The following is a 12,996-nucleotide window of genomic DNA, read 5'->3' as shown; positions in this document are numbered from 1 at the left end:
GTAGCACCAATATTTAAAAAGGGCCCAAAAAACATCCCTGGGAATTACAGACCAGTTAGCCTAACATCAATAGTATGTAAACTCTTGGAGGGGATGATAAGGGACTATATACAAGATTTTAGTAATAAGAATGATATCATTAGCAGTAATCAGCATGGATTCATGAAGAATCGTTCTTGCCAAACCAATCTATTAACCTTCTATGAGGAGGTGAGTTGCCATCTAGATAAAGGAAGGCCCGTAGACGTGGTGTATCTGGATTTTGCAAAAGCATTTGACACAGTTCCCCATAAACGTTTACTGTACAAAATAAGGTGCGTTGGCATGGACCATAGGGTGAGTACATGGATTGAAAACTGGCTACAAGGGCGTGTTCAGAGGGTGGTGATAAATGGGGAGTACTCAGAATGGTCAGGGGTGGGTAGTGGGGTTCCCCAGGGTTCTGTACTGGGACCAATCCTATTTAATTTGTTCATAAACGACCTGGAGGATGGGATAAACAGTTCAATCTCTGTATTTGCAGACGATACTAAGCTAAGCAGGGCAATAACTTCTCCGCAGGATGTGGAAATCTTGCAAAAAGACCTGAACAAATTAATGGGGTGGGCGACTACATGGCAAATGAGGTTCAATGTAGAAAAATGTAAAATAATGCATTTGGGTGGCAAAAATATGAATGCAATCTATACACTGGGGGGAGAACCTCTGGGGGAATCTAGGATGGAAAAGGACTTGGGGGTCCTAGTGGATGATAGGCTCAGCAATGGCATGCAATGCCAAGCTGCTGCTAATAAAGCAAACAGAATATTGGCATGCATTAAAAGGGGGATCAACTGCAGGGATAAAACGATAATTCTCCCGCTCTACAAGACTCTGGTCCGCCCGCACCTGGAGTATGCTGTCCAGTTCTGGGCACCAGTCCTCAGGAGGGACGTACTGGAAATGGAGCGAGTACAAAGAAGGGCAACAAAGCTAATAAAGGGTCTGGAGGATCTTAGTTATGAGGAAAGGTTGCGAGCACTGAACTTATTCTCTCTGGAGAAGAGACGCTTGAGAGGGGATATGATTTCAATTTACAAATACTGTACTGGTGACCCCACAATAGGGATAAAACTTTTTCGCAGAAGAGAGTTTAATAAGACTCGTGGCCACTCATTACAATTAGAAGAAAAGAGGTTTAACCTTAAACTACGTAGAGGGTTCTTTACTGTAAGAGCGGCAAGGATGTGGAATTCCCTTCCACAGGCGGTGGTCTCAGCGGGGAGCATTGATAGCTTCAAGAAACTATTAGATAATCACCTGAATGACCGCAATATACAGGGATATGTAATGTAATACTGACACATAATCACACACATAGGTTGGACTTGATGGACTTGTGTCTTTTTTCAACCTCACCTACTATATGTAACTATGATTGACGATGGATGTACATCATGGGACACTTTTTTTTTCTTTTTTTCTTTGTTAACCACTTCAGTGCTGGAAGATTTGGCTGCTCAATGACCAGGCAATTTTTTATGATACAGCACTGCGTCACTTTAACTGACAATTGCGCAATCGTGCGACGTTGTACCCAAACAAAATTGACAATCTTTTTTTCCCACAAATAGAGCTTTCTTTTGATGGTATTTGATCGCCTCTGCCGTTTTTATTTTTTGCGCTATAAACAAAAGAAGAGCGACAATTTTGAAAAAAAAAAACACAATGGGGGTTATTTACTAAAGACAAATACACTTTGCACTGCAAGTGCAAACTACAAGTGCAAAGTGCACTTGAAATTGCACTGAAAGTGCACTTGGAAGTGAAGTCGCTGTAGATCCGAGGGGGACATGCAAGAAAAATAAAAAACAGCATTTTAGCTTGCACATGATTGGATGATAAAATCAGCAGAGCTTCCCCTCATTTCAGATCTACCCCTCAGATTTACAGCGACTGCACTTCCAAGTGCACTTTCAGTGCAATTTTAAGTGCACTTTGCACTTATAGTGCTACGTGGATTTGCCTTTTCGTAACTAACCCCCAATATCTTTTATTTTTTGCAATAATATCCCACATTTTTTATCAAAAAAATTAATTTTTCCTCAGTTTAGGCCGATACTTATTCTTCTACATATTTTTAGTAAAAAAAAATCGCAGTAAGCATATATTGATTGGTTTGTGCAAAAGTTATAGCGTCAACAAAATAGGGGATAGATTTATGGCATTTTTATTATTATTTTTTTTACTAGTAATGGCGGCGATCTGCGATTTTTATCAGGACTGCGATATTGCGGCAGACAAATTGGACACTTTTGACACATTTTTGGCAATTATACAGCGATCAGTGCTATAAAAATGCACTGATTACTTTGTAAATGTCACTGGCAGGGAAGGGGTTAACACTAGGGGGAGATCAAGGGGTTAACTGTATTCCCTAGGTGTGTTCTAACTGTAGGGGAATGGGACTATCTAAGAGGAGAGAGAGATCGGTGTTCATACTTAGTATGAACACACGATCTGTTTCTACTCCCCTGAAAGAACCGGGATTTGTGTGTTTACACACACAAATCCCGGTTCTCGCTCTGTCGCGAGCAAACGCACGCAGGTGCCCGGCGGTCATCGCGCCCACCTGGCACTCGCATCGGCACACACTGCCGACGCGCATTTCCGGCGGCGTGCCCCTAGTGGCCAAAAGGCGAAGCGACGTAAGGTAACATTGTTTCGCCCAGCCGTGCAATTCTGCTGCAGTAAAACTGCGGTGACTGGTCGGCAAGTGGTTAATAAAGGAATTGTCAAAAACTGTCTATTGTGGTTTTTACTTTTTGACACTTTATTTGGTGAATGGGTAGGGGTACAATGGGGAGAGGGGAGAGACAGCACCAGGAGAAGATGGCGGGAGACATTTCACTGCTTTTTTTTGGTGAAAAGGTAGGGGTACGATGTACCCGATACCCATTCACATAGGGGGGCTGGGATCTGGGGGCCCCCTTGTTAAAGGGGACTTCCAGATTCCGATAAGCCCTCCACCCAACCAACAACCAATGGCCTGCCAGGCAGCTTGCTCGGATAAGGGTCTGGTATGGATTTTGGGGCCAATTTTTATTTTGTCCTGGAGTTCCCCTTAAAATCTATGCCAGACCCAAAGGGCCTGGTAGGGATTTTGTGGGGGACCCCACGCTGTTTTTTTTTTTTTTTTTTAAATGGCGTGGAGTTCCCCTTAAAATCCATACCAGACCCGAAGGGTCCTTTTTTTCTTGATTTTTCATCTATATTGCCAGGAGCCGACAATACATTACAGCCGCAAGCAAGTTTAAATTTAAATTTTATATTTTACATTTTAAATTTTTTCCTTTAGAAATTAAATGTTGCTGCGGCACTGTTCTACACATTGCACAGATGCGCCACTTTACAGGCAGACCAAGGGGACCCCCAGGCACGACTTACCTAAATTATAACTAAACTTTAACTACTGCAGCCAAATTACATTTTCCAAATGACATAATTAGTTAACTAAAGATCAGTTTCATTTAACTATTTGTCTAAAAGCCTAATTCTCTCCCCTAGTTTCTTTTAGATTGTATCAGTTTTGCTTATTTAATTAACCCTCTACCTTCACAAGTCTTCCAGGGCCTGCTGCAGAAAAGCACTCCAAAACATGATGCTACCGCCTACATCCACATCTAGATCACCTCCATTAAGCTAACTATATTTAAATAAATGTGTATCTGGAGGATCCAATTTCTGGTGAGTCAGTACTGTAGCGTAACCCACATGATGAAGACAGAAGAGAATGCCAAGCAACACCATGAAAAGTAATTTTAAAGCACATTGAAGCACAATAAAGGTGACTCAAAAGAACACGTTTCAAAGTCACTAAAATGAATACTGAAATCAGTGATTAAAAAACGCAAAGCTGAGCTTGGATTCGGTCCGAAACCAGAAGCAAGCTATTATTGCTGGGCCAATCAACCAATCATTCCCTGCGTTGCAGCTGCATATACACAAAGGGGCAGGGAGGATCATGATATCATTGAGCTGTTATGACCACATGGCCTTATTAGGTCAATGACATTGAGGGGGGTATGGTTCAACTGTAGATCTGCCAAGAACAGACCATCCACCAAAAGTGAGTGACTGTGCAAGTAGGAGACAAGTGAGGAAGGTCACCAAGAGGCCTATGACAACCCTAAATAATTTACAGGCCTCAGTGGTGGGACTGGATACGCTATACATACAAAAACAGTTGCATCTTTATAAAAGAATGGCAGAAAGAACTGTTACATAAAACCCATCTGAGATCTTGTCTACAGTTTCTCAGAAGGCACTTTGGAGACTCTGAAGTTTTCTGGAAGAGAGTTCTAACACCAATAGCTTATTGGCCAATTAGCGCTAACTCTCATGTTTGGCATTAGCTATACACTCTGCATCATCATAAACACGCCATCCCCACCATAAAATGTGGGTGGTAGCATCATGTTGTGGGGATGCTTTGCAGCAGGCCTGGAGGGATTATGAGGATAGAGGGTAAAAAGAATACAGTCAAACTGAGACAATCTGCAAGAAACCTGATCCTAGGGAGAACATTTTTCTTCTGGACAAGACAATGGCCATCCACAACTCTGCCCTCATTTTCATAATTGATCTCATCTCAAAATACTGCACAAACCATCCTCTTTACTTCTCTAAAGACCTCCTCATCCAAAGTCGCCTTCTCCCATGCTTGTGTCCAAGATTTATGTATAGCCTCTCCCATCCTCTGAAACACCCTACCCCAACTTGTATGGCTATCTCCAGTTCTGCCTGAAATTTTACAGTTTTGAACAACACAGTTCACTACATTTTGAATCACTTTTCCTCCCCTTTAGATTGTAAACTCTCAAAAGCAGAGCCCCTTATTCCTCTTGTCTTGAATTGTATTGTAACTGTGCTGTCTCCTTTTATATTGTAAAAATGCTATGCAAACTGTTTTTGTTAAAAAAAAAAAACCTGTAATAATGCTGATAATGACCCCAAGCAATTAAGGCTACTTTCACACTGGGACGGCGGGGCATTAGCGGTAAAACGCTGCTAGTTTTAGTGGCGCTTTACCGCTGTTATAGCGGCGCTTTTCGCCCATTAGGGGGCGTTTTTAACCCCCGCTAGCGGCTGAGGAAAGGGTTAAAAGTGCCCGAAAAGCACCATTGCTGAAGCACTTTGCAGGTGCTTCAGCAGCCCTGCCCATTGTTTTTAATGGCAGGGGCGGGGGAGGAGCGGTGTATACACCGCTCCTCCCCCACCCCAAAGATGCTGCTTGTAGGACTTTTTTTTCCTGTCCTGCAAGCGCACCGCCCCAGTGTGGAAGCACTTGGGCTTTCACACTGGGGCTGCAGGAGAGGCAGTTTACAGGCACTTTTCAGGTGCTATTTTTAGCGCAAAAACGCCTGTAAGACGCCTCAGTGTGAAAGGTGTTGAAGTAAAAACCATTTAACAAACAACAATAGCAATGTCTTGGACCTCGATCCAACATAGATTTTGACACATAATGCCCATGCAACCTGCCAGAGTTGGATCAATTTTGCATAAAGAAATATGCGGAAATATCAGTTCCCAGATTTATACAGTCAGCTATTTTGTGATTTTCACTTAAATTTAAAGACCTGTTTCCTTTTTGACAATATACAAACAGTATATTACTGTCGATCTGTATAAAACCAAAATCAAAATTAAAGCCACTGGGATTTAATGTTTCATAATAATTCATAAAAAATCTTCAAGGGATAATACTTTTTATAACCACTTTAATGTTGCATAATATGACTGTGGGCACCTGCCATGCTGGCATTCATCTGTAAGATTTAGCCACCACCGTGGATGGTCAAATGTGTTGCATATCAGATTTCCCACCACAAAAAGAAGGGGAAGTGCTTGGTGGCTCCATCAGACTGTTTACAGACAGTAATTCTTTTTGTAAAGTTGGTACATTTTTATGTAAGATAGACTAATAACAATCTTATCTTCACTCTTTTGATACAGTCATGAAATTCAAGAAAAAATCTCGTTTCTTGGAATTTATTGTTCAGTTGTTGCAGCGAGTTTTATTAGAGGAAAAGCATCAGAAAGTACTTGAGTGGTCTGCAGCTGTGCTTGACTATTTGAAAAGGTAAAGTTTTACATCTTCCTGCGTAAATCATGATATAAGTAAAATTCATGAAGAAAAAATGTTTTCTCCTTTGTTCATTTCAAGTCATTCATTCTGGACTTGGTATTGAATGGTATGAATTCAGCCCAGAAGTGTATCTATCTATCTATCTATCTATCTATCTATCTATCTATCTATCTATCTATCTATCTATCTATCTATCTATCTATCTATCTCTGTTTCTATCCTCCCTCATGTGATCCACCCATATGAGTACGTTATCAGAAAGCTGTACTTTTGTTAAAAAAAATAATACACCTATTTGTCACACAAACCATTTTGTAATTTAAAATTTTAAAAAATTAGCTTTTTTTGTTTCAATCCGCAGTCTCTGTATTTTGGAAGACTGTCAAAAAGTTCAATGCAATATGGCAGCCTGGATTCTACACCTTTAGCATATAGGAAATGTAATTTCCTGCTTATGAGTTTCTCAGAAGTCTGCACTAAGTTACAAGTAAAATTTAATGCACCCCTACACTAGGGATTTCATTTTTTGGGAGATACACTGACTGACTTTTCTACTAAATGGATGCAGACACTTGACCAGTACACTTGACCCATTTGACCAGGAAAATTTGCTCAGGTGGTTATAATGAAACCGGGCTCTCTATTAGGAAATCAGTCTGGGAAGGACACAATGAAACAAACAGCAATTTCTTGATAACAGAAAAAGGTAGAATTCTATAACATACTTGTTTTTCAAAATCCTTGCACTGTAAAAAGAAAATTGTCCTCAGTGGATACTTTTTTTTTTTTTCAACAAAAGTAAAATTACAATTTAAAGAGCATGGCATTTTTCAGAATTAGTAATTTTGCAAACTATCTTCTAGTAGTGCACCCTTGTCCTCTCTTTTAACTATAAGTGAACACTAAAACGCTGGTATTTCTGAAAAAAATGGCTCCTCCTCCTCCAATCCATCATCTTACAGAGGACAATGCAAGACAGATTTGAACTATCTGCATTAAAAAAAAAAAAAGAAATGCATAACTGAGAGTGCTTGACAGCAGCAGATAATAAAGGCTTGTAGTGGAACTCCAGCCAAAACTTTTTTCTTGTGGGAAAAGGTTACATGTTTTTTATTGTTGTCCACCTCCCCTAGGTATACTGCTAAGGCTGGCCATACATTATATAATTATCTTGTACAATCTTCCTTTAGATTTACCAAAACCATATAATATTAGGTCAAACCTAAACACTTTCAATTTATATGCAATCAGACAGGCTCTTGCACTACATAGTTGAAGGTAAATCTAAGGGAAAATCTGAGGTGTGAAGGTTGGTCCCCTGCTAACTGTTGATCACACGTGTTGCTTTCCAACTCCATAATTCTATCGAACAACTTCCACTTATCTGTCCCCCCCCCCCCGTTTGGTGCCACATTTGGCACCTTTCAGGAGGGAACGGGTACCTGTTTTTGACAGGTACCGTTCCCCACCATTGGCAGATCGGGCTGCGGCCCGGTCTCCCGGAAGTTCGACCCCCTCCTCCTACCTCCGCTGCTGGACCAATTATAAAGCACATTGTGGTTTGCGCATGGGCAGTAGAGAACTGGCTGTGAGGCCTAAAGGCTTCACTACCGGGTTCCCTTACCCGTAATGGCGGCGGCTGCATTCGACAGCTGATCCGAAGATCTGCTGCAGTGCCGACATCGGGTGCTCCCTGGACAGGTAAGTGTCCATATAGTAAAAGTCAGCAGCTGCATTATTTGTAGCTGCTGACTTTTAATTTTTCGTGGGGGGGCTGGACCTCCTTTTTAACAGCATAAACTTCAGGTGACCACTTATCTCTGATTCCCAGTGCTGAAAGTTATCTGCAGACACAGTAATTTAAAGTAGAACTGTGGGCAACCACCAAAAATTGTGGAAATAAAACACAGGACTCTGTTTCTCTACAACACTGGTCTGTGTAAGGAGCTTTGTGTTTAGGAGTGTGGCAATACCTCTGCTATACTTGAGACAAAAGGCATTCTAAGCAAAATACAGTGTGTTACAGATCGTAGTGTGAAGGGTAACAGGGCTATAAAGAAATTAAAATGTGACAATTCAGCTGGGCTTTTAGCTAGATAAAATGCAAAATGAACATGTTTAATAGGCAGAAATGTTTATTTAAACCTAAACATCTCTATTAATGCATACATCAAACCTTGCCTGTTTCCTTTTAAGCCTAAATATTAAGCTACTTGCATATGTCTAATTGTGACTTTTTCTTCTTTTTTTTAATGATGTCTAGTGTGGGCTTTTAAAATGCATTTACCATCTATGTAACATGCATTTTTCATGGGTTTACCATACTATTATATTGCATTCACAGTGACTTGTATGGAGGTAAAAAGCAAAGTAGAAACTCATTTCAAAATGACATCATCACAAAACCCTATGGACACCAACTATATGGCTTGCACTGGAAAAGGACTGTTGGAATCAAAAAGCCTAATTTGCAGTGGTAGTGTGGGGAAGTAATAGTCCTTAAAGTTGATTTATGGGCAAATTATTTGTTATTTTTTTTTCTGGTTCCTCTGATTTTATTACCTGTTGATCCCTTCGGTAGATCCATTATATTTCCACTTCCTTTACTAGGGAAACAACACTTCATTCTGCAATAAAATCAGGAAGTAGCATTGTCCCCCTGAGGATTCATCAAGTCGTTCTAAAGTCAGAAGGTTTTTAACCCTAATGCATTACCTGTGTTAAAGTAAAAGACCTTCCACTAGCTGTTCCTATCGACCCATCTCCCTAAATATTTACCTTTCTTGATCCGGTTATCTCTTGATCCTGCACTGTGCTCATCTGCAGCAGCTCTGGTCTCTATTCTTGGTCTCACAGGACATATTGAGAACAGTTGGCTCCTGCTGCCAGTGCTGGGACAAGGCCATCTGGTGCCCAGGGCGAAGATGGCTAACTGCGCCCCCCCCCCGGGTCTAAAGAAAGAGTCAGTGTCCTTTCAAAACCAAGTGTCCTTTCAAAACCAGAAAACACTTAAAACAATACAACAATACAATACTGTACCTGCAGCCCCGTCACAGTATATGTACTGCGGCGGGTCGGCAAATTATTAAAATGCAAGTTCACTTTACAGAAAATATGTAAGGTGAACTTACATTGGACCCCCTCCCCATCCCTCCCAGTCCTGCTAACCTGGAGTCCAGCGATCCCCGCACTGACCCCTTTACATTACACAGCCCCCTGCACTGCTTTACATTACACAGCCACCTGCGCCTGTGGGCCCCTTTACATTACACAGTACCCTGCACCTGTGGGCCCCTTTACATTACACAGTACCCTGCACCTCTGAGCCCCTTTACATTACACAGCCCCCTGCACCTGTGGACCCCTTTATATTACACAGCCCCCTGCACCTCTGAGCCCCTTTACATTACACAGCCCCCTGCACCTGTGGGCCCCTTTACATTACACAGCCCCCTGAACCTGTGGGCCCCTTTGCATTACACAGTACCCTGCACCTCTGAGCCCCTTTACATTACACAGCCCCCTGCACCTCTGGGCCCCTTTACATTACACAGCCCCCTGCACCTCTGGGCCCCTTTACATTACACAGTACCCTGAACCTCTGAGCCCCTTTACATTACACAGCCCCCTGCACCTCAGGGCCCCTTTACATTGCACATTACCCTGCACCTCTGGGCCCCTTTACATTACACATCACCCTGCACCTCTGGACCCCTTTACATTACACATCACCCTGCAGCTCTGGACCCCCTGCATGTTACACAGACCCCCCTTCAGTGCAGACGCCCCCTTCAGTATAGCCCCGCTGTTCAGTGCAGACCCCCTTCAGTGTAGCCCCCCGTTCAGTGCAGACCCCCCATTCAGTGTAGCCCCCCGTTCAGTGCAGACGCCCCCTCCAGTGTAGCCCCCCATTCAGTGCAGACCCCCCGTTCAGTGCAGACCCCCCATTCAGTGTAGCCCCCTGTTCAGTGTAGCCCCCCCATTACACATCACCCTGCAGCTCTGGACCCCTTTACATTACACATCACCCTGCAGCTTTGGACCCCTTTATATTACACATCACCCTGCACCTCTGGACCCCTTTACATTACACATTACCCTGCATCTCTGGGCCCCTTTACATTACACATCACCCTGCAGCTCTGGACCCCCTGCATGTTACACAGACCCCCTTCAGTGCAGACGCCCCCTTCAGTATAGCCCCGCTGTTCAGTGTAGCCCCCCGTTCAGTGTAGCCCCCCGTTCAGTGCAGACCCCCCTTCAGTGTAGCCCCCGTTCAGTGCAGATGCCCCCTCCAGTGCAGACCCCGTTCAGTGCAGACCCCCCATTCAGTGTAGCCCCCTGTTCAGTGTAGCCCCCCCATTCAGTGTAGTCCCCCGTTCAGTGCAGACGCCCCCTCCAGTGTAGCCCCCCGTTCAGTGCAGATGCCCCCTTTTAGTGTAGCCCCCCATTCAGTGTAGCCCCCCCGTTCAGTGAAGTGTGCAGACCCCCCCATTCAGTACCTCAGATCAGCGCGGCGGCACATGCTCAGCAGATCCCCTCCCCCTGTTTACCCATAAACAGAGAGGAGGGGGAGGCGGCTTCACTCTGCTTGGCTGTGCCTGTGTGACATCCGGGATCGCACAGACACACAGCCCGCGGCCGCGAGAGGAGGGGATGGTAGGTGCAACGGTGTCACCCTGCACCCCCGCACACCCCCTCCCCCTCGCATCACAATATAGATCGCCTGTCACTGCGCCGCTGCCTAAACCCGCTGCACTGGCACCGCTTCAATCGCGGAGGGGGGGCCAGCCTGACACCCCTCCCAGTGTGTTGTGTGGTACTTGGGGCGGCCCGCCCCGCACTTAGTATGCCTCTGCACATCTTTGCAAGCAGGCGCAGCTCTGCAATTTTGTAGGGGCGGCCGGTGATAGTCACTTGCCCAGAAATATCATACTACCTGCCAGCGCTGCGCACCCTTCCTACAATAAATTGCTCCGCCCAGGGCACCCGTCCCTTCCGCCCACCCCTTGTACCGGCCCTGCCTGCTGCTGTCAATCAGATTCAGTGAGGAGGAAGCAGGGGCGGGGCTGAGCCGCACTGTGTGTGTCTATGGTTGCACACAGCCCCACTCGGGAGTGCGCCCCCAATATATGGAGTGGAGAGCAGCAGCGAGGAATCCCAGAAGAGGAGGTAAGGAGTTGAACAGAGCAGGTAAGTATAAACCTCTTTTTTATTTTAGGAAAAATTAAGCCTTTACAATCAGCTTAAAGCCTAACTTTTTCTAATAATTTGTAGGTGTTACAGAAACAGATTTTTTAGAGAAAAAAAGTTTAAACCGTATAAACGAAAGCTGGCTATTTTATGTACAGGCAGTGTTGCATGGTTTGCCCCAAATTCTACAGCTGTCACATTTGCTAGATAGCTTCGTCTGCATGTGAAAGTGGAAAAAACGTTTAATTAAGAAAAAAAAAAAAAAAAAGTAATAAAAAAAAAAAGAATTTATATACAGAAAATGTCTTCTTGAAGCCACCTTTCTCCTGGCATCTTGGCAATGTATCGAACAGTCTTTGGCACTCTGCCTTCTACTTGCTCTTTAAGGTAAAGATCTTTGAAAATAGCAGAAAAAAAAACTCAGAGCACATTTCACAAATTTTTTTTGAGAATGCACTCTCATTCTTGTCCTAGTAAATCTTTCGGGTTAGTGATATTTCAAAGGCCATCACAATATATTGTCATGTAGTATGTGGTTCTTCTAAGATAATAGCTTCAGATTCAGTTTCTTGCTTAGACAGATGGATAGGTCCATTGAAAACTTTCACAACTCTATCATGTATAAGCCCTGTGAATCATGTATAAGCCCTGTGAGTGTGGTTTAATCTTTGCTATACAAAAAAAAAACCTTCAACAAATGCTCAAATACCAAAGTGCATTTTCTGTTTCCAATATATCAAAACAAAAGACGAAAACCCCTGACAACAAACTGAGTTTGATTTCTCAAACAAAACATGCTTCTGTGTAGGTTCTCCTATGGCCAGATGAGGTTTTTTATGTGCAGGTAAGGAAAAAACAATACTAACATATTTTTTAAGCCAATTGGTAGTTAGGACTAGTTAGTAGGAAAAAACACGTAAAACGTCATTTATACATACATTATATTGTTTTTTTTTTTGTTTTTTTTTGTTGTTTTTTTTCTACAATTTATCTCCTAATATAATCTGTATACATTTTACACACAGGACATTCTTGTTCTTTAAAAATAGAAAAATCGTATCTTTCGTTTCCAGTTTTACATAACAATCCATATTTAATTATGACTCTGTCAAAAGATTATTTTTGGATTAACCAAAGTTTGTTCACAAACTCTGTTTCAGCTATATTAATTTATTGCTTAGCTTATGTAAATAAGTTTGTTATGCAGTCCCAGTTAAGCAGCCCATAGCTGATTTGAATTGCTTTCCTTCCACCACAGGTGGAAAGAAAGAAAATAACTCAATTCCCCCATCAACACAGTCAGTGTTAGGGTTCTTTCACACATGCTTGTCCATTTTCACAGACTCCGCTTGCTCAGCGGGCAATCGCTCCATTGATCTCCCCTGAGCCGGCAGATGACAAGTCCGTCTCTGCTCAGTGTGCAGAGATGGACCTGTCAGAGCCCCGCACTACTCTATGGGGAATTGGATGGAAACAGATCCACCTGTCTGTTTTTATCCGATCCGCCAGGAGCATGGAAAATAGGATTTCCATCCGTCTGGATTTAGCGGAGCGGATCAGATGTCAGCGGACATGTCACCACTGACATCCATCGCTCCATAGAGGTGCATGGAGCGTCCGTTCAGGTCCGCCTGAAAAACTGACAGCGGACCTTAGCGGTTCGCGTGTGTGAAATT

At 43.2% G+C, this 12,996-nt stretch overlaps 1 protein-coding gene across 3 annotated transcripts in view; it reads left to right on the top strand.

Moving 5' to 3' along the window:
- The window catches only part of CFAP54 (cilia and flagella associated protein 54), a 545,361-nt gene that overhangs the window by 240,783 nt on the left and 291,582 nt on the right, over positions 1 to 12,996 (top strand). For all 3 annotated transcript variants that reach the window (XM_073620268.1, XM_073620266.1, XM_073620265.1), the window contains exon 31: positions 5,995 to 6,121. In XM_073620268.1, the coding sequence (XP_073476369.1) occupies positions 5,995 to 6,121 (127 nt within the window). The remainder of the gene's footprint in view (positions 1 to 5,994; positions 6,122 to 12,996) is intronic.

This window comes from Aquarana catesbeiana, linkage group LG03 (genome assembly GCF_042186555.1).
Source record: "Aquarana catesbeiana isolate 2022-GZ linkage group LG03, ASM4218655v1, whole genome shotgun sequence".
Taxonomy (NCBI): Eukaryota; Metazoa; Chordata; class Amphibia; order Anura; family Ranidae; genus Aquarana; species Aquarana catesbeiana.
Note: the sequence above shows the minus strand (reverse complement) of the source record. Positions and strands in the feature narration are given on the sequence as shown.